Source organism: Ambystoma mexicanum, chromosome 12, assembly GCF_040938575.1.
Source record: "Ambystoma mexicanum isolate Mex_15411 chromosome 12, UKY_AmexF1_1, whole genome shotgun sequence".
NCBI lineage: Eukaryota > Metazoa > Chordata > Amphibia > Caudata > Ambystomatidae > Ambystoma > Ambystoma mexicanum.
Window position 1 is genome coordinate 591100060 of NC_090936.1, and position 22635 is coordinate 591122694.

The 22635-nt window shown below is 44.1% G+C and overlaps 1 protein-coding gene across 6 annotated transcripts in view; it reads left to right on the forward strand.

The window, feature by feature from the left end:
* RAD9A (RAD9 checkpoint clamp component A) overlaps positions 1-22635 on the forward strand; it is a 902871-nt gene that overhangs the window by 802052 nt on the left and 78184 nt on the right. For all 6 annotated transcript variants that reach the window (XM_069628954.1, XM_069628955.1, XM_069628953.1 and 3 more), the window contains 2 exons: positions 1369-1475; positions 2797-2861. In XM_069628954.1, coding sequence (XP_069485055.1) covers positions 1369-1475; positions 2797-2861 — 172 coding nt within the window. The remainder of the gene's footprint in view (positions 1-1368; positions 1476-2796; positions 2862-22635) is intronic.

Consider the following 22635-nt stretch of genomic DNA (forward strand, 5'->3'; position numbering starts at 1 on the left):
AAAGTTGAAACTTGATTGTTTTCTTCTCCGACCTTCCACAGTGAACTCCCCAGCTGTTCTGTGGATGTTCCGTCGCCTGCTCTTGCGCTTTGGCTATGTTCTATGACAAATCCAGCCAATTTGGTTGAATGTGTATCAGGAGACTGTCAGAGCTCCCGAGCTTCGCTGCCTACCACATGGTCGTCAAGCCACACCCCCACCTCTAATCTTAAAAACATTTGCCACACTATCACGCACATTTATGCCACAGTACCACTTGAACTCACTATCTGATGCGTCAACTGCTCAAAAAAGACACCCTTAGTTTCCTCGCCTTCCTCCTACTGGTCTCTTGGTCCTTCACCAGCTTCTCTGGCCTAACCCAAACAACCTATCACTTCCGGTTTCCTCCTTTTATGCCCCACCCCTTTGGATTTGTTCTCTGTCCCTAGGCAATCTGACCTGGTCTTCCCCACTGAAGGAGGTTTACAGAGATGCAAAGCATTAGATGGCTGCTTATGCATCACCCCCTTGCTCCACGTAATGCCGCTGCTGCTTGGCAATGGCAGCTGAACAGTGTCTGACTTTCTGTAAGGGGGGGCTCCGCCCTGATCACCCCCGAGTTAAGTCCTTTGTTGAGATTTTGGGTTTCGTGGTGGTCTAAGGGCCCCGCATCGGTTCCCACTTCAGGTGGCCAGTGGTTGGTGTGCGTTGAGTGGCGTGCAGGGGCACCCTGTAGGAGCTCTGGCTCGTAACCTTCCTGCTTCTCGCTGGGCATGCTACACGTGTTAGGTTCTCTGACGGAACACTGGTGTTCAGTCCCTTCAATACGTCCTCATTCAGACCGACGGGCCCTCTTCTTACCAGTTTATGGGTCACTTGTGTCTCCCTTCCCGTGGGTATTCTTCCCCCATAACAGGGTCCAATAGCGGTCCTTCCTTTTTGTTACTGCCACACCCCTTTTGCATATGATGGAAAAGGGGTTCTTCCGAAAAGGGTCTCCACCATCTGGCTGGCCGGGGTCTGTATGCCCTCCTGACAAGGTGAGAATTCGGACCTCGTCTTACATACCAGGGGAGGAAGAGGGAGAAAGAGAATTGGGGAGGCCAGTGGAAAGGGGCAGTAAAGAAGACGGGATGCGGGGGAATACAGATGAGGGAGAAAACTAATGGGAGTCAGGGAGAGAGTGCAACAACACAAAGGAAAGCAGGACAAGGAAAATGAGATTTGGATTATGTAAAGTTGGTGAGATGAAGGGAAGGCCAGGTTTGGAGAGAAAGATGCAGCAGGCATGAGGTACTATGAGGGTGTCCGACAGAAAGAGACTCGAGGTATAGTTGGAATAAGCTGGGTTAGAGGAGACTGACCTCTCGCTCCTTGTCTCCTCAGATCCCACCAAAGTGATGCTGACCGAGATGACGCTCAATGCAGAAGAGTTCCTCCACTTTCAAGTCCAGACCGAAACGGAAATCACCTTCTGCCTGAAAGAGTTTAGGGTGAGTGCAACCCTTCAGCCTTGGAAGAGTAGGGCCCAGGTATGTAGGAAAGATGATTTAAAGGGGATGGGCTACACCTTTGGGATGGGAATCATTGACATCTGATTGTTGGGTGGGGGGCTCTTGACGTTGAGCAAATGCTTGATTCCGGCACCTAGAAGTGAGGACGTCCTCTGATAACTGCAATGCAGTAAAGGTTTTGAAAGCTCGGAGAGGGGTGTACCTCTGATACCTGGGGTGGGGGTGTCTGTTCCCTTAAAACAGGGGAGGGTTTTGACCGATGGAGTTGTGAACCGTGTCTGCTGGAGGGAAGAGCATTCAACCTGGGAGACAGGAGCCTCTAGCACTTGGAATTCGTGTCAGACTGACACGTGTGCAACGTGTGTCCTAATAGTTGGGAAAGATGGTGGTTATGATGCTACTAAATCAGTATAATATGACATGCTCAAACTGCATTCTAGCCAGAGATATACATATGGCACTCAATTGGCTATAACACACCACATGGAAAAAAAATACTAGTAGTTAGCCTACACACTATATCCAATATTCAAGTATTCTGCCCCCTCTGCTGTTGGACCTGCCCCACATGTTCCCTATTGAGATGTACCTGCGGGGTAGCTATAGATTCCAATACATCCCTAGTTCTTTAACTCCATAATCAAGATTTCATTCTACCATCTGCACCTAGTCTAGAGGATCTTTTAATTTCTTAGATTCTTAAAGAAGTAAACTGGTTAATCACTCTTGTTTTTTATCCCAGCTAGATTACATTAATTGTATTTCTTGGGCTACCCAATGCTTTAGATTAAGACAGCAGAGATTTAAATATTCTTCAGTACACATTCTTAACCACTGAGGCAGAGCGTATATTACATTGTTTGTAAAGTCTGTATAGTCTTACTGTGGCTGTATACACTGTGCTTTTTCTCATATTGTTTATAAATAAATGTCCCAAACATGGGTGAGCACTTCTTCAGTGCATTGGCTGGGCCGTTACATGTTTTGTGAATTTTAGAACGGCTGGTTCTGCTCCTTTTTGGTTTAGCCTCAACTCCATGGAATCCCCATTAGTTCAGGGTCAACAGAAATAGGTTTCTGTGCCATTGGTAAAACGTTGGGGAGCTACTGGCAGAGGTGTGCGGGTTAGATTCTTGGCACCTGGGAGCATGCGCGCTCTTACAGTAGATGACCCCTCGCCACCCTGGTCAATAACTAGGAAAAGAGCAGCTCATTACTCCATTCAGAGGGGCCCTGTCATCCTCCTGAGAACCATCTGACTTCTGCTAGGATTTAATGGTGTTGCTTTCTCTTATTTCAGGGTCTGCTGAGCTTTGCCGAGTCCACCAACCTTCCTGTCAACATTCACTTTGACTCAGCAGGACGGTAGGTATGATGCTATTATTCTGACTCTCCCAAAGAACAGAGGTGTGCATGGAGAGTGAGAAACTCCCACTCGCCCACTTGGGGTAACCTCTGCTTAGACAGAAGTAAGATTCATGGAGAGTTAGGTTTCACTCTCTGCCTAGAAGTGCCCTCATCCGTTTTAATCGAAAAGGTCAGGGGGAAAAAAGCTGAATGCACATTTGGTGCGCATTCAGCATGGTAAAAAAGACTGAAGCCCATAATACCGAACAAGGGGAGCAGGAGTTGCCGGGGTCACCCTCGTTTGCCTAGTTCGGTTTTATGGGCTGGGAGGGTGTCCCCCGCATTCATTAAATGCAAAGCGGGAGACAAACAACCAAAATCCCAAAAGCTCGAGTTACGAAATGCAAACAAGTGGACTTTGCAATTTTTTAACTCAAGCTTTTGGTATTCGGTTTTTCAGCGTAGATCCCCCTCAGTTATCGGTGGTGTTAGACAATACCTTTCACTGCTTAGGTGAACATGGTGTCCTCGCCAGAGAGAAAAGCCAGGCATGGGGACTGGCCTATTACTACCTCCCTAGATAAATCAGCTGGGCAGCCCGGCCGGCATGAAGTGTGCGCTACTTCTTGCTGCACCAGTTACGAAGTTTGACCTTTTTCAGCTTGCTGTGCATCCACGCACCTTGCTTTGATAGAACCTCTGCCTTTTTATTCATCTCCATGTGTTGGTACATCGTGTGTCGACTTGACAAAGGGTAGTACAGACTTGGAGGTCTGCAGGAGCAGAGATAAAATATCATCTTATACAGTCACGTGAACTAGTGAAACATCAGAGACTGCCTGTCCACTATTGGTTACTGCCAAGGTCTCTCCTAACTCATGTCAGATGAAGGAATCCAGTCAACATAATGTTCAATAGTCCTATTGCAGGTAAAATTCACTTTGTTGAGCTTATCAGTATCCGAGGAACGTTTTGCTAACTTTGAAAAACCTTTGTCAGAAGTTAGTAAACAGTTTGGTTTCATTGTTGCGAACTGTCCAAGGTCCAGATTATCTTTTTTCCTTCTTAGTGAGATGAGATGAAATCTAAACTTTGCTGAAGAATACAAATCATATACTCTTTTTGTTATATATTTTTTTGCTCACACTACTGCACTCAAGGCAGGGTTTTCCTAACTGGACAGTGTCATTTGTGGATTTAGGGTTTTCCTTTGAAGAAATTAGGTTGTCAGTTTACAAAAAAAAAAAAGACAACCTTGTGTTAAATTACACATATATACAAAGTAATGCTCCTATATGTGTAATATAATTTAGAACCCAAAGCTGACTATCTTTTAAATTTCAATTTTTTCCAATGAAAATATCTTTAGAAACAGGCATTTGGGCTGCTTTTACCTCGCAGAAAAGCTAATTGTGCTGCATTGTGAAACCTTGATGAGAAAGCAGATAGGCAGCAGTGTTAAGGTGAACAATGTAGCTGTCACTTTAAGCATGCCATGTTATACTAGTATCCCACTATCTATGAGCAAGGATCTGTGGACACATGTTTTCACCACAAAAATTGAATAAAGAGTCTTTTTTTTTTCGCTCTGCCTGGCTTTTTTGACTGCCGCTTCACTTTTCTGAAGATTTTGTGAGGTAGTAAGATTGTTTGACCAATTTCTTTCCTCAGTTCTGGCATCCCTCACCTCAGAATGTGTGCACTTCATGACAAAAGTGACTCATGTGAGGGGAATCGCATCTAAAAAAGTTAACATTCTGTGTGTACTGTATGTCTCCCCGATTCTGACACCATAGATAAGTGTCACATTTGACAAAAAATGCCATATGGGCATTGTTAGGAAAGATTTTCTTTTTGCTGCTTTCCTCCCATAGACCTCAATGGGACATCCTATCTTTTTGCTATCGTCTGCAACTTGACCTGACTTTTTGGAGGTAAGTAAAGCCCTCTGTCTTATTTACCTTACATTTGCTCACTTTTTAATGGGGAGACTGATCAGTCCCTAAATACCAGTGGTGGAGACCCTGTCCTGGGAGATTCCTGATATTTTGAAACTGCGCACATCACCTTGACATGAAGTGTGGTTGTGATACTTTGTGTCCCTATAACTTTTATTTTGCAAATTTACTGTTGCAGACACAATGTCTCAAGGATGGTCTGGTGGCATCCGATATTTTTTCTGCCGTGTTTTTAACTTTTCTTGAATGCACTTCTGCATTTTATCGCATAATGCCATTCAGAGTACATGGGCCTCATACGAGTTAGGCGTAAATTCAGAGGTACATCCTCCCAAAAATAGGCCTGAGGAATTACCGTTACCGCCACTTGGTCAAGTGATGGTGGCGGTGTAAGTCCCTATTTATTTTGGGTCAATTGGATGCAATAGGGCTTTTTTTGCAGCATTAGTGCGGCAGAATTACTGCTGCAGTAATTCCACCAATTCTGCCAATTTTTTGCTGTTGAGTAGGTAAATCCTCCACTCAAAACCAAAACCCATAATTTGGCGTAGTGGTAAAATTGGCGGTAACTCTGTTAGTGCCAATTTGACCACTTACCGCCTAACTCGTAATTAGGCAGCATACACTCTAACATGGCTGAGCCTCAATATTTTTGCCTGTCCTTTTGCCATTTTGTGCCTTGGACTTCCTGCCCTCTTGGGTCTGGAAGTGCCTTATATGGAAAGCCCTTTCCCGTGCAGAGCCTCTACAGCCAATCAACAGATCATCTTTGGAGCCAAGAACTCCTACGAAGAAGTACAGCCTGTTGATGACCTGAGGATGACCATTGCAGCTAACCAGCATTGCCTCCAGCCAAGTCCTAGTGAAGCCCTGCTCCTCTTTCTTCTTTCTAGAAAGCCTTGGTCGGTGCTTCGAACCCTGGACCTGTAGGAACAACCTGTCCAGACGGATCCATGGCTGCAAAGCTTTCAGAAGTGTCCATGGACCACTCTGTGGATGGACCAGCCCTCTCCTGCACACTTCCTGCTTTGCCAAAAGACCCTGTGCACAGTCTGAGAGTCCTGTCTGTAAAACAAATCTCCCTGGTCGTACAACACTTAGGATCCCACCTGCAAGCGTGGATGTCATCTGGAGCACTGTGAGTGACTCCCAGATGGACATGTGACACATTGCCTCCCTTATTCAATCTCCCCTGGGTGTCCAGCCCAGGTGTCTTCAGCCGAGGGCCAAAAGAAGCAAAGGGTAGCTCCCTGTTTGGGACTATTGGGGCCAGAAAGGGCATAAGGCCAAAGCAACTGCTCAAGCCAGAACTTCGCCAAACTCTCCCTTTACCTGACCACTGCTTCCAGGCATAGGGATCCCTCCACTCCTTTAATATCCATTCACTGCATAGGTTCTGTTACCTCACAGGACCAAGGAACATTGCTATTTTGGAACAGTTAACTCTTTTTTTTGGTTACCTATAGCTCTGTTCTTGCCCAACTCAGAACTTACACCTGCTTCTCCTCAGTCAACCATCCACCCCTTCCCTTTCCACTAACCCACCCAACCTCTATTACTCTTGAGCTGCAATCTTTTTTTGTATTCAGTTGCCCATTTCTTCTAACTTCATCTTGCATCTGGACTTCACTCCATTCTTCCTTCTACTAACTCTTCTCATTCCTTTCTCTCAAAGCCTTCAGCCTCAACCTAGTGTAGCATCTGCATCACTCGCCGGCCTCCCCAGCTTCCTCCTCCCCCCCAACCCCCGCACCCTGCAAATAAAATGCTCCAGTGCCCCCAGGATCTCTAACCTACTTCCACTCGTCCTACAACACAACGTCTGCACCTCTCCCACCTCCATCGTCTCACCCTTTCACTTTGCCTCTAAAATGCACAATCACTGTGCAGGAAGTATTCCACATCAATGACCACTTCAACTGTTATCCTCAACTTTCACTTCTTGCTATCACAGAAACCTTGATCTGCTCTCATGACTCTGCAACTCTCCACACTGAGTCTGATACCTTCTCCCACTCTGCCCGACCTGTTGAGAAGGGCAGTGGTGTGGAGGTTCTTCATCAATAAGGTCATCAACACTGCCCCTCTATCCCCGTCTGAGATTAACTCTTCCTCTTTTGAATATGCCAATATTTGACTCTGTACTACTCCACTCACTGTTCTGGCTCTTTAGCGACGACCTGGTCCTCTCAACTCCTTATTCGAGATCTGACTCTTCACCTTTAGTTACTTCCTACCGACATGCCCATTGTCATGCTGGGGGACTTAACATGCCAAGCCCTCTGCAGTCACATGTGTTGAACTTAACTGCCTCCTATCTGACAAATCGCTCTACAACCAACCTACCCACTGTTGTGTGAACTCTATTGACCTGGTCTTCCTCCCTAATCGACTCTCCTCCTCTGACCTCTCCATTGACCCCTCGGATTACTCCATTGTTCACTTTAACATGTCAGTCCCTTCACATTCTACCCCTCATCTTCAATGACTAATAGGACGTTCAGACAGGACTCTTGCCCCTTAGCTTATCTTCATGCCTCTTCCATTGACAGTGCTTTCTGTGACATTTGCTATGCACATATGACCCCATTTGACCAAAACTATACTGCACGCACATTCAAACCTTCCAGTCCCTGTGCTCAGCCTTGTATGACCTCTGAAATTCAGACCCTTTAAAACAAGCGTGTTGACACCTATGGTGCTGCCGCATTTTAAGGACACATACCTTGCTCCTAGCCAACATTCCCCTTGCTGCCCTAACCTCTGCACTGGACTCTGCCAAATCATCCTACTTCACAAACCTCCCTTTGCAATCATCTAAACTCTTTGCTCACACCTTCCAAGCCAATATCCATCTCCTCCCTTCCTTCTAATGACTTTGCGCACTACTTTTCCTCTAAAATCTCTACAATTCATGACTCAAAATACAAATGTTTAATTGTTTTATTTCGGTTAAAAAACAGAAAAGCACAGTACATGAACATATGAGAATTTAAAACCATTTTATACAACATCGTCCTAGAAATGGTAACACATAAATAACACATATCCCTTAGAACTATTATTTTTAGAAAGGTTTACGCCTATTCCAAGCCCTAGTTAAAATAAACTTGAGACTGCAAAGACTCTTGAAACACATTTAGGCATCTTGCAGAAGTCTAAGACTTCTATCAAAGTAGTAAGGAACCAGCCATGTGCATCTGATATCAGCTAATACTGGGCAAAAGAAAATAGCGACATTATTCCTCTTTCTCTGCTCATTTACGCATTGAACAACTCAGGGACACATGATCGTACCAATTTCTAGTAAAATAGTTCAGAGGGAAGATACCACGATGAAACTTTATATATACATTTCTTACTCCTGGTAATATGATCCATGAAAGATATGGTTCAAATTCTAGATCTAATTGAATTCTGACCTATTTTATAGGTAATCTTACTGTTGTCCTTAAAGAATTCATCAGTACCTGATCCCAATAGGATTCTTTAATCTTTCTTAAATCTGCATGGACCATAATTAGGATTGTCCCCATATAAACCTAAACCAATTTGATTTACAACATTCTTAACATGCATAAACCATGCCCAGGGTTTGACATGGTTACTTATAAGTACACCATGCAGGGCACCTCTTGGTTATCCAAAGTCTAGCTCAGAATATAACCGTCTTGAATTGTGCATAATACTCAATGCCAAATTAGCCTAACTCTGTTCTAACTGCTGGACTAATGGTACCAATGCGTATCTTTTATCTTTTGTGGAATTTATTTTTGCTTGAAATCAATTTATCAATATTATTATGACCTCGGAGCTCTGTCTCATACATTACTGCAAGATTGTCTTTGTGCCCTATAAACCTCTGCTATTGCATGTACGCCACAACGCCTACATTTGTTTGAAAAACGTAGAGGCACCTCAAAGCCTTTTCAAGATTAGATTTCTTTTTAGAAGTTGGAACTACCAATCCCCTTTGTTGTTAAACCGAATCCCCAAGTAATCCGTAATGGTCCACATTTTCTATTTGTACTCCGTTTATTGGAGGAAGGTTTTCCTTGTGTCATATCATGATTTTTAACACATTAATTACCAGTTCCTTATTGTTGCTACATAAGCATACAAATTAATAAAGAACCTTCCTTAAACCTTGCGGTGCAGTGAAGACTAAAACTGAATCCTCTGCAGATAATACGATTTTTAAACGTTCAGTATTGATCAAGGGGCCATCTGCCTGGAGTGCTAATAGCGAGCTGGCAAAGTTGCTTATGAATAAAGTAAACTGGTAAGGTGCCATAACAGAACCTCTAATCACAGGAAATTGATTCGTCCTTTCCCCCCGTTTTTCCCATCTTGACTACAGCTTTGCTCACGCGTTTCATCACTTGCAGACGGGTTTCCATGGCTACACATTACCTCCCAAGATAAATTGCAAATGACGTTAACAAAAGCTGTCCTTCAGTCGATATAGTGGCATAGCGTTCTGAAAAACATACTTTTGTAAAGTCAAAGTCATCTAAAAACCTGTTCTACAGTTCCAGCACCCTTTGGGTGAGGATTACATGAGTGCTCCCATATGTAACAATTTTCCAAAATTCCATTTGGCTATGCTGCCCTGAGGTCTTCCCACGTTTACTCTATTACTGCCTTTTTCTTTCTCCTTATAACAGCCTTGTAAGCTAATCTCTGGCATTTAAAGTCCTGTGCTTAATCGTTACCCTTAGTTTTGATACCTGCTAAAAGGTCCTTTATGGCCTTTTTTAAATTGTCAAAGCAACCCTTCACTTGTTTAGCTACCAAGACCTCAGATGGTCTGGCTGGTCATGTACGTTGACTTTCACCAGGCTTTCATTGAAGGCAGACCCATTCAACCAGCAAGTTCGGCCATTGTTCATAAATTCATACAGTACTAGATCAATTAGACAGGGAATTTCAACCAGTAGCTCTGGGTGGCAAATCGAGCTACATTTAAGATTGATGGTTTAAAGAGCTTATTAAGCAAGGATTTACTTCATCAAACCTACTCCCCAAAATTTCAATGTTTAGGGTACTAACTAGATCACTGTGGTAACCTTCTGTAAACTGCAGAACATTCATGTCTTTAAGCATCTGCAGTGTGATATATTATAGTCAGCAATCAAATATGACTAGTGCAACTCATTGCCCTAAATGCAGGTCCAGCTGGAGCGTCTCCCTAAATGTGACTGTTAGACGTCCTAAAGCCTCTTTTTGCAAATAAAGTTGCCAATGCTAATTTTAAAGCATGGCCATATCAAGCTCTGGCAGAGGGTACTGAAACCTTTGGGATACCCCCAAGCTTTGTCTTAATCCAAAAGAACATCTACACGGCTCAAGGGCTCAAATTGAGCATTAAAATCCCCACCAATCACTGTAAACTCCACTTGAGCATGATTTCTAACCAATATTCCAAGAAGGATATTGCAGCCACAGTGAAGGGGCATTCAAACAAATGGATGTAAACATTAAAATAATGCAACAACAAACTGTTAAGGAAATATAACTTCAGTAGTTTGCGGCACAACTAGTATTAAACGCCACCACTGTAAGTAGACCACCAGCAGGTCTCACCACCCCTCGCCCTCTCCCCGTCGTACCCTCCTCACCTCCCTTTTCGAAGCCGGGGTAACATAACACATGAGGCAACTCAGCTTCACTGGAGTTGTAACCAGTCAGGTTTCATTTAGTGAAATTATATGAAATGAGTCTAAAAAGATATGCCAATCCAAACTGTCACTCTTTAATTGATTACCTACTATGTTCATGGGAGATTTTTCAGGAAAGTTAGAATCTCATTATGATTATCAGGCGAAACCTAGAGCGATTGACGATCCGGGTGGGGGAGTGGATTGTGTCAAAATATGTTGGTTGTCCTGGTGGATTTTCTCATACTCGATCTAACTGGTATCAACTGGTATCAAGGGGAGGTCTCTGAACTTACCTGGCAATTACATCTAATTACGATCACAAGGGGTTTACAGTTGGTATTCATGGTATCCCCCTGACACAGCCTACTCCTATTTCCTGATTGTATAATATTAACCTCCGTTTGGGGCCCATTTTTTCTATTCCAAGCAGTTCCTTAGTTGGCTTCATCAAGCTTTTTTAGTAGCTCGATTATCTTCTGCAAATCGGCCACCAATTTCTGCATAGATGAAAATTGTATTTTCACATGTGCTACTTCAAAGGCCAATTGGACACACACAGCACAACCAGAGCAATCAACTGATTGGAATGTCAGATCTATTTTGTTGGGATTAAATTCAATACTAAACATGTGCGTCCGGTTCCCATCCGTTTTACTTCCCATCTCAGGTTTGCCCGAGTCGGTTACCTAATCAAACTTTTCCTCTACCTCCTTCAAATGCAAGCGGTTCAAATCTGTTAGAACAGAGGATAAGAGGGTCTATCATGACAGTAGTTTCAGCCTCAAGCTGCCTCTGATCATGTAAAGGATCACCAGTAACATCTGCACGTATTAGTGACCCATATTCTGCCCATCTTCTGCGAGACTGTCGTCCCGAAGTACCCCCTCGTCGCCTGGGAAATGGGCGTCCTCGGAATTAGGAGGGATGGCCTTCCGAGGAGAGAGACCAAGTCTCTTTGTTATTATGTCTGTATCCTCACCAGACACCTCTCAAGACAATCGACTCATAGTTGTGGCCATCCAGTTTATGCTTCCTTCACAAAAGGTGGACTCCCTAGCCTTAATTGACTGTGGGGCTGCTGGGAATTTCATGGACGTCATATGGGGAGAAAAGATGGGAATCCGGAGAGTTGAGAAGGCAGAAGATCAAAAGGTTGAAGGGGTTGATGGCAAGCCTCTCAGCTCAGGCCCGATTACGCACACCACAGATGAAATCCCCATAGTGATCATGCAACACAAGGAAACCATCCAGTTTGACATCATGAGAGCTGCGCATTTCCCTGTCATCTTAGGGATCTTGTGGTTATGCCAGCACAATCCCTTCATCGATTTGGACCAAGAACCAGCTACAGTTTAACTCAGCCCAATGTTGCAAGGTTCGTTTGTCAGACATTGCCTATGAAGCAGTAAAGGCTATGACAACATCCTTTACGGCTTCCAAAGGAGTCCATTGTCTGCCTACCGAGGCCCTTCAGCTTCAGAAAGTTTTCCTAGATAAGAACCCCCAAGAACTACCACCACATAGAACCGGAAGATTGTGGCATTGACCTTGTTCCAGGAGCTCTTATAGCATTCGGTAAGATGTATTCCTTGTCCCTACATGAGAAAAAAGCTCTACGAGAATATCTAGACGCCAAACTACATAATGGTCTGATCCAACCCTCCCGTTCTCCTGCTGGGGCATCACTGTTTTTTATTCCCAAACTGGATACCGCAGAGCTCAGGCCTTGCATAGACTATCGCGGTCTTAATCGCGTTACCATCAGGAATCGGTATCCAATCCTGTTGATGAAGGACATACTGGAGGCTGTTCAGGGAGCAGTGGTATTCTCCAAACTTGATCTCAGTAGGGCTTATCACTTATTGAGAGTAAGAGCTAGGGACGAATGGAAGACCGCGTTTCGCACCCCATTTGGGCACTTTGAGTACAAGTTGATGCCTTTTGGGCTGGTTAACGCCCAACCGTATTCCACCGATTCATGGATCGCCTTTTTTCAGACTTTCTCTTCCATGCCACTATCATCTATTTGGATGACATCCTGGTATACTAGTCCTCCACCGAGCAACATCCTGAACACCTGCGGCAAGTACTCCAGCGTCTACAGGAGAACCAGCTGTTAGCCAAGCCTGAAAACATGTGTGTTCCATGCCTCTACCGTCACTTACCTGGGGTTTATCCTCTTGGAACAAAGGGTCAAGATAGATCCGGCAAAGGTGTCAGCCATCCTTAACTGGCCAACCCCCCCATTCAGTTAAGTACATCTAGAGGTTTTTGGGTTCGGCGAACTTTTATAGGAAGTTCATCCCGGAGTTCTCCCAGATCGTTCTCCCCATCACAGATCTACTCAAGAAGCATCACACTATCTTCAAGTGGTCGGAAACCTCTGAGGCGTTTCGTCTTCTCAAAAATCGCTTTGTTTCTGCACAGATTTTTTGAGGCAACGTGATCCGGGACTCAGTTTCATTGTGGAGAATGATGGTTCCTTGTCAGCGGTTGGTGCAGCCCTACTACAAGAAGTCCATGGGACGGAACACCCGGTCGCTTATGTCTCTAAAACCCTCACTCCTTGTCGGATCAATTACTCATTTATCAAGAAGGAACTGTTAGCTATGAAGATGGCATGTGAAGAACGGAGATATCTCCTTTTGGGTAGCAGTCATCCGTTTTTGTTACGTACCGACCACAAGAACATGAAGGTTCTCCAGCAATTCAAATGTACCAACTCCTGCCAATCCAGATGGTCACACTACTTCGCACAATATGATTTTGACATTACATACTTGCCAGGAAGCAAGAACTTGTTGGCAGATGCCCTATCTCGAGTTCCGATACCCGATATCAACCTGGAACACTCTCCTGAGAGATTGTTTCCTTGCAACAAATTTGTGTTCCTGGTTTCAACCTTTCTTCAGAAGGTTAGAGAAGCAACCACATCAGCGGTCAAACCGTCTAATCGGGATCAAGTCACCTCCAGGGAAGGCTTAGTGTTTGTTAATCAACGGTTGTACATACCTGACAGAGACTCCCGTCGACAGGTATTGTCCTGGTGTCACGAAACTCGTCTAGCAGGACACAGAGGGTGTGCCAGTACCCACAAGCTCATCCAACGCAGTTTTTGGTGGCCAAAATTGTCAGCTGAAGTTCGAGAATATGTTTGATCCTGCCCTTCCTGCAACCGCAGTGAATACCGCACTCAACGACCGGTGGGCCTTTTACAACAAGAACCTGTCCCACGCAAACCGTGGAGTCACATATCGACAGATTTCATAGTCGATCTACCCCTTTCTGAAGGCTGGACTTACGTGATGGTTACCATTGACTCTTTCAGCAAGATATCTCACTTTTCACCCGTACCTAGTATCCCAACTGCCGCCGAGATGGCTGGTGTCTTTGCAAAGGACATCTTTCAATTACACGGCCTCCCAGTAAAGATCATCTCTGATCGAGGCGCCAATACACATCTTGTTTTTGTAAGATTCTTTGTGACCGGTTTGGCATCAAAAGAGCGCTCTCGTCTGGTTTCCATCCCCAGACTAACGGACAAACCGAGCAACTAAACGCTACCCTGGAGCAGTATCTCTGTTGTTTTATCAACAGTCAACTGAGCAATTGGGGGTCACTGTTGCCTACAGCAGAATTTGCTTATAATAATGCGACTCATACTGTCACGGATGTTAGCCCATTATATTGTGTCTATGGTCAACACCCAGTCCATCTCCCCTTGGAGATGCCCAAGACTTCCAACATCTCGACCGTAGACTCTGTTCTTTCAAACATCACAGCGGCACATTGGAAAGCATATCAATGCTTACGAGAAAGTAAGATCCGCAACAGTAGCCAGGCTAACAAGCATTGGAACTGCCATCCAGACTTTAAGGCAGGAACCAAGGTATGGCTTTCCATCAGGTATTTACCTAGGTGGGTGCGTCCTTTCAAGCTATCACCCTGCTTTTTGGGCCCCTACACCATCCTTGAAAAGATCAACCCAGTGTCCTTTAGGATTCGACTTCCCAAATATCTCCAACTGATCCATCCGATATTCCATGCTTCCCTCCTGTGGGAATATTACCCTGATTCCTATCAACGACTTGTTTGCTCCTCGCACATACCCGTTGCCAATCCACCTGAGGAATATGAGGTCTCAGTATTCAAGATTCTAGCTATCGAAAGGGTCACCTAGAATACCTAGTGCATTGGAAAGGTTATACACATGCAGAAGATTCTTGGGAACCATTGTCTCGCATCCATGCCCCTTGCTTGCTCCGGTCCTGTCATCACCTTCACCCGGGTAAACCGGGAGGGAGCAGGTTTGGACGGGGCATACTGTCACACGCCCTACAATCTGGTGCTTATGGAGCAGCTGGAAGTTACTGCGCCATTGTGATGTCCCTTCATGTTTTTTGCCAAACAGCGAGTGCCGCTCTAGTTTTCCATCATGGGGGCATCCGCCGGGCTGCCTTAGCCAGTCGGCACCCAGCAGATGCCGCGTTGCAACCCTCTCCAGGACTCCTCTTTGGGTGAGACGCTGTTTTCTGGTTTCTGCGCTCACAACGCTGCTTTTCTCGCTCTTGTTTCTACTCGCTTTCCGCCAAGTTGCTCTCCTCTCTATCGCTCCACGGTCCGTTTTCCTCCTTTGAACCGCACTCTCCTTACCGTGCCTTCTGTATTTTCTGTCTCTTTGCCTTTTTCTTCTCCATCGCTCGCCGCACGCCCGCTGCTGTGTTCCTTTATCATTCCGGATTTTCACCATTCCGGTCTTCATCTCCTGCTATTGAGTGCATCGCCCTCCATTGAGACCTTCCAGCCCCTCCTTTGTTGGGAACCCTCCTACTCATATTGACTGGGATTGGACACCATTCCTGGGATCAGTGGAATCGGCATACGGCTACATCGCGCCAAGCTACTTCCCCGCTGTCAAGAGTTTCTTTTTAGCCGGACTTGGCTTTTTTCCTCTTATATTGGGCAGGCACAGTGGCTTCCCTCCGGGGAAGACTTTGCCTCTTCCAAAAAAGTGGTGGGTCGAGGAGAAGAGGCCAAGGCAAGAAGACTCAACAGACCTCCAGTGAATCAGGTGAGGAAGAAGCAGTGTGTTCAGACCTGATTGACGAACCTTGTGAAGTGGATATTCCGGTCAATACCACCCCCCTAAGCCAGAGGTTGATCAATCTCACATAGTCCATTATCCACATTAGAAGAGTCAACAGGCTTCATATATTTAAGAGGTTTAAAAGGTAGGGTTGACTGCATGATATCTACTTTGATTGTTTGTCTTTAGAACCACCCTAGAGGGGCCATAAGAACCCTGAATTGAATCGGTATTAGTATGTCACGTTGTTGAACTCCGACCTTAACTGTATAACAGCCTGCTTTAGACATTTCCTTCGTTTCCAGGTCTTCTAAAAGAACCTCAATCTCGTCAATTACAATTTTAGCATCATCAATTGGTCCCAGCAACTTGGCTGTCTTCCTACCCTTTCCATGAGGGGGAAATGATTGACGTTGCCTTCCTTTTAGTTCTACTTCAATCTATGAAAGTGCATGAAGTACATACAGTGCTACTGTGCAAAATGTGCGAAGAATCCATGACTTGCACAAAACACAACAGTTTCTAAAACTTCATGTAATGCAATTGGGATTAATAAGAATCAAAATTTAGAAAACACGTTAAAATACTCATCTCCTAAAAAAAAAAAAAGGAATGCACTGTAAAAAGAAACCAATTAATAGTTAATCAATTGGTTATTTTGTCACATCCACTAAATTGATGATTTAAATAATAGCCATATTTGATCTGATTGTTTAAAAGATTTAGTTCAAGATATCATTCTTATCACAGTCGTTCAATATCTTGATAATCAATTGTGTATTCCTATGAAGTGAAATATAGTTACAAAATAATCGATACAATATTGCAATATAAAAATAATGGCAACGCTTGACTGGTTTACGGGTTGTATAGAGACCCACACCCTGTTTCTTGAGCAGCATTCACAGCAAGAACCTCAGTTGATCAAACAAGTTCAAGGTAATGCAAAGATCACAGCACATTTGTAACGAACATGGCATGTCCTCCCATTGAGAATTTAAATCAAACTAGACTAAGCTTAATCAGTTTGTTTTATATAATGTTTAAGCATTTAACATCAACAGTAGGGTGAGGTGGAGAACGGAGCACAGTTTTTCAAAAAAACTGTGACTTCTTACCCAGGATGTCTTTACCTTTTTCTGCTGTGTAGCCTCCACATAAAACTCCAGTTACTTAGTTCTATTCCACCTGGTCGCCTAAACGGTGGTATGCTCAGCTGGAGTCCCTTTCCCATGGAAAAGCAAAACTCGCCGATCCATTTGAAAACGCAGGCAAGACCAAATGCCACACCACAGCTACCAACAGTCGGCGGAGCAATGAGCGCCCAACATTTACAAAAGGAGTGACTTCCCTGTTTTGCAGTCTTATCAGCCTTGGTGCTTTCGTCACACCACATCACGCCAATGGCCCTGCAGCAACTGCCCACCGTGTAATCCGATGTGCTTTGTTCGGCTGGCAGGGTTTAAGGGATGAACTCTCCACTGCTCTGCCTCCTGCATTCAGAATCCAGACACACTGCAGAAACTGCCTGCCACATAATCTCACAGCCCTCCTCTCTCGCCCACCCCAACCCTCCTTTTGTCCACCACCTCTCACCCCTAACTCTTCTACTTTCAACTACTTCTGCCGTACCACTCTTATTGAGGTAGCACCCATCCTTCACAGTACAGGCCCATCCTGGACTCCTCTCTACCCTTTTGCTCCCAAAATGCACAAAAGTGTTTCAATCCCTTGTTGTTTCTCAGAGTTCCTTATCTGCTGGACTCTTCCATGCCCGCTTTCAAATCGCAACTGTCTTGGCCCCATTGAAGAAACCCTCTACTGACTCAAATGTCCCAGCAAACTATAGCCCAGTTTCTATCCTTCCCTGTTTTTCAAAAGTCCTAGAGTGGGTGGCCTTTGACTTGATTACCAAGTACCTTGAAGATAATGGCTTGCATAGTAAACACTCCACCGAAACTGCACTCGTGCATGTCTCCAGCTTTCTCCCTAGTGCTGACCACTCCAAACTCGCTTCGATAATCCTCCTTTTGATCTTTCTGGCACTTTCGACAATGTCAGACACTCCTCAGTCCTTGCTCTCCAGCACCTTGGGTTTCGTAAATATGCTCTTGCCTAGATCCCCTCCTGCCTGAAAGGTCAATCCTTTGGAACTCGCAAGCCTCTGACCCCACCGCTCTCTCTGTCAGCAGTCCCCAAGGACCAGTCTCCTTTGGACCGCTGCTCTTCACCCTCTATATCTCTGCCCAGGAAGACGTATCTCATCCTTGGGCTTTCACCATTACCTTTTTGCTGATGAAACTCAAATGTTTTTATCATTTCCCTCCTTCACCCATGCCATCTTGGAACGGATTACAAACTGTCTCTCTGCAAATAGTTAATGCTTAACCCTTAAAAAGTAACCCTTAAAAAGTAACCCTTAAAAATTGGATGTCTTCTTTCTCCTGGCTTCCAATTCCACCCCTCCTCTCTCCGATTTCTTTCCTGGCAGACTTTCTTGACCCTTCACACAAGGCTCGCAATTTTGGGGGTCCTCTTTGATAGCGACCTACAACTGCAACAGTTCATCACTACCACTGCCTCTGCTGCTTGTGCTAACCTCAACAACATTTGGGGAATTCTTCCTTTTCTTACCAACTCTATATAAAAACTCTAATCTCCACTCTTGTCCTCAGCAAACTTAACTGCCGCTGGTCCTTCCTCCCTCTAGAAAAGGTTCTGAAATTTGCGAACTACATTCTCTACAACCCACCCAGATCCTTCCCCACTTATACCTACCAACAATATGCTGGTTTGCTCTTCATGCTCAAGCGCTCTCCAAGTTCCTTCTCCTAGACTTCAAGGCTAACAATGGACTTGCTCCACAGTACCTGTCTGATTTGTACCTCACTTAACTCATCAACTCGTTCCCACCGATCCTCCTCTGCACTCAACCTCACCATTCCATACCCACCCTGTTGTTCCTTGCGCTTCCACTCATGCTCCCTACTCGCCCTGCTCCACTGGAACCCACTGCACATACAAATTATTCAGCCCAACTGTGGATCTCATCAAAGCTCGGCTTAAACTTCTCTTACTTGCTAAAGAGGTAGTCCCCCCCTGCGCCCCCCCCCAATCCTCCCTTCCTGACCCCACCATTTCCTCTTATGGCATTTAATAATGGAATTTTGTATATTTAAATAGTACTTGGCTTTAGTTTGAAGTACTTGCCCCCCTTAGGTAATGTTTTCTTTTTAAGTCATATGTATTCTTAAGTATATATTTTTGTTTGTTTTTTCCCTGGTATATGTCAAACTTGGTTACACCCTTGTAAACTGGCTCACCACTTGTTCTCATGTTTGTGCTATTGTACAGGCACCCTTCCTGGGAATTGCTTCACCATCTGTGAATGTGTTCTTGGAAGCCATTTCTGATCGAAATTGGCACCCCTGTTCTTCAAATAAATAAATACCTTGCTGCACCAGTTGTCATTCAGAGTTCAGCCATGTAAATTAGCAGATCTTTAAATTGTGGGACAAGATTCCTTTTCCTGCATTTTCCAAATGGATGCCGTGCAGGGCCTGTTCCTTTGTGCTCCCATTGAGGATCGGTGCCTGTTCATGTTGCTGTCTGATCACGGTGACCACCGGATGCAACCCACCTTCTTAGAATCCTGGAGGTCCGCTGAGGTGCCCAGCTACTTGGAGGTCTTCATCCTGCCGTGCCAATGGTATCCAGCTGTTGACTCTACAGTGTGTCTTGTCAGAGCCCCGAACCGCCGACTAGTCGGGCCTAATCCCAACAACGAAAGTGACCTCTGCACCCGTAGCACCTTTACCTCCCTCGACCAGGCACAACCTAGAAGTAAGTGGGCCCAGCAGATTTAGTAACCCCTGAAGTGGTTGCTGGAGAAATCGAAATCTGAGTAAGGAGGGTGAGTTTGCATAGCTATTCCTAATCCCCCCCCCTACCGCCATAGGGTTGTATGGGCGTAAAAGTCCTAACCCTATCTTTTGGTTTCCTAACTGAGGTCGGTAGTGGTCTGGTGAACGATCTGTGAGAAACCTGAGGGTATTCTCCCCCTCTCAGACCTCGAATCCCTTATTTAGATGGCCTGGGAAGGGCCGACGCTCTCAGACCCCTACACTAGGGGCGGGTGAGCGAGAGAGGATAACCTGGATGGGGAGCCCGGGTTTGTGCTTGTGGAAATACCCCATGTACGACGCAGTATTTTACCAGGGAAGAAAGAGGAGGAGATTGAGATCCCTGATGCCTTTGTAGGCTGTACTACATCTGCCCCCGTCCTCTCATTGAATCTCTCCTGCCCAGATCCAACGACCCCTCTGTATATAACCAATCCCTAGGATCCCAACCCCAGTTGCACCCAAAAATGATCTCTTCCCACAATCCCTGTTTTCCTGCGTCCTACCCGAACACTCCCAGACTTTCTCTTCCACATCCCTCTGGTTATTATATTTCGCACTCAGTCAGCATTGACAAAACACTACTGTTCGTTTCACAAACCCTATCAAACGTACCCTTCCGAATTCACCTACCCCCTAGGAAAAAGAATATAATTCTCCCTTCTTATAACACCTTCTCCCCATCCTACCATGTAGGATACTTAGAAACTCTAGCCACCCACCCCCCTTTCCAACACGAACACTTTCTCCCGACACGAAAGACAATGGAGTAACACTAAAGCCGTTTTCCTGAATTGTCCCAAACCAAGGGTCAGGCAATTGACCAGAACTGCACACACCTGACCACTCTTTCCTCTCCCCACAGGGATAAAAGGTGCAGCACGAGAGTACAATACGATCAAGGCAGACTGCACAAGGAGAGAGCTAACTCAGCATGGCAGTTCAAGAGGAGGAGAAAGACGGTGCAACCTCCACGGAAGGAATCTTAAGACTGCGAACAATAGCCAGCGTGTGTTGCAGCAGATGTCAACAGTACACAGGGCTCTCCTCTGCTTATAACCGATCCGGGGAGAGATGCGTGCCACTGTGGTACTGGCCTTGACTCCAGAGACCAGAGAAGCCAAGCAGTTCATCGCAGCTGGTGAGTTGAGGGGAAAGCCGATCAGAAACAGAACTGTGTTGAACAAAAGTAACAAGCAGCTAATTGAAGAAAGTACAAAGAACTGTTAATGTGAGAGGGGAAAACCAGCTACAGAGGAGTCGGGCACCACGTGGGTGCTCCCCCAGTAAACTCTGGGCGCTTACCCTATTGTTGAAACTACGGTTACCAGAAGGCCTTGGGAAAAGGGCGACAAGAGGGTCAAAGTGGTCATACGTGGTCTAGCAAAATCTTCCAGTCGAAAGTCTTTGGCCAAAAGTACTGAATCTAAATGACCTACACCACCAAAAGTCCTAATATAGTTACAAAAAAATGTTCTATTGACCAAATGTTCGATTTACCTGTATTTCCTTCTTTTGTTTTATATTCTTTTTTCTTCTATTTTTCTTTATTCAGTATTCTTATGTTTTTCTTTCTATGTAATTAAAAGTATAGTTATCAAAAAAGTACACATATATTTATCTATGTACAATATTTTTTTAATGAACTATTTAACTTTTTTATATTAACTGTGAGAGGTAATGTGTATAGTAGTCCATTAGATGGCATTAGAGACCGTTGTATGCGCTACATTTCTATTATTTACAATACTATAGTCCAAGTTTAGAGACTTCTGGTGCACCATTTCTTTCATTCCGCTTGCAGTTTTTGAGTAAACGCCCCACTTTCGCCTTACTGGATTTTTATGGTTTTTTTTTCTAAATCGGATGGCTAATGGATTTTTAAGATTATTTTCACATCCTGTCTGCGTCAGGTCTCAATTTTTTCTTGGATTGTAAGGTTTTCTCCTTTTTTTGGATTGTTTGGATGTATGGTTTCGCAATGGAGTTGGCAGTCTCATGGAATAGTTTTCTTGATTTTTACTGGACTTATCGTTTTTCGGTTTTGGATTTAAAATTTTTCAATTGGAATGGATTGCTTGGGTTTGTATTTATTTGTATTTTGCACAGATCCTTCAAACTGGAAGTAACCTTTTCCTTTTTAATATTAATGTACTTTGCCACTATTTTTCTATATTTACAACCTAAAAACTGTATTAACTAATGGTTCTAGTAACTTGATGTTTTGATGTTAATACACAACAAAGTTCACATTGAATGCCAGGCTGTTCATGTAGTCTTTCAATGGCAAGGTACCATATTTTTCTGCTTGCTCTTTTAATCTTGCTTTGTACATTTTTACCTGATGTTTTATGTTGATTCTTGCCACTAATTTTTTGCGATATTGCTTTTTCCTGTATATTTTGTTTGCTTTGTAATGTTTTGATAAACTTCCAAATTGTTGGTTTTGTGTGGCCCAATGCTATATTGAAGGCATGGTGTCATCCTTCAAGTTTATTACTTGTTTTTGGTGTTCCCTCAAGTATTGCATTGTAGCAATTCCAGTTTTCTATTGGTATTTTTGGTTGTTTGCGTCCCTATCTCGTTTGGCTCCCTATCCAAGTGTCCTCAAAGTAATTCTGAAAATCTTGTAATTTGCTCTCATGATGTTTGTAATAGTGTACTTTTATTGTGTTCTGGTATGCAATTATTACATCAGTTTTTTGGACAAATGTTAAGGCACATATTTTTTTTATATGGATGTGGAATTCACTATCATTTATCTACAATTGCTGCAGACAGTGTTTTGTATATTTTGCCATATTGCTTGATTAAAACGAAAATAACCTTGAATTTCAGTCTGTATTAAATATGTTTTTTACTGCATTCATTGCAGACAATTTAAAGTCCATAATACATTTTTTTTGGGTTCTAGTTGATGTCAATTATTTTTTCTTTGATGATGATACATATTTCACAGTACATTTTTTCAGTTTAGTATATATACAAGTGGGAAGAAGTCATTTGTAATTTCACCACGAATACTATACACTTGAGTGAATGGCTTGGGACAGCTTTTGAAAGTGCCATCCAGCATCCACTGTCTGCTTCTTTTTAACCTCTGTATATTGTTTTCAGTTGCAATCATTATGTATTTTTCCATATTGTTTACACTTTCGTGCAACAGGAATGCCTCACCTTCCT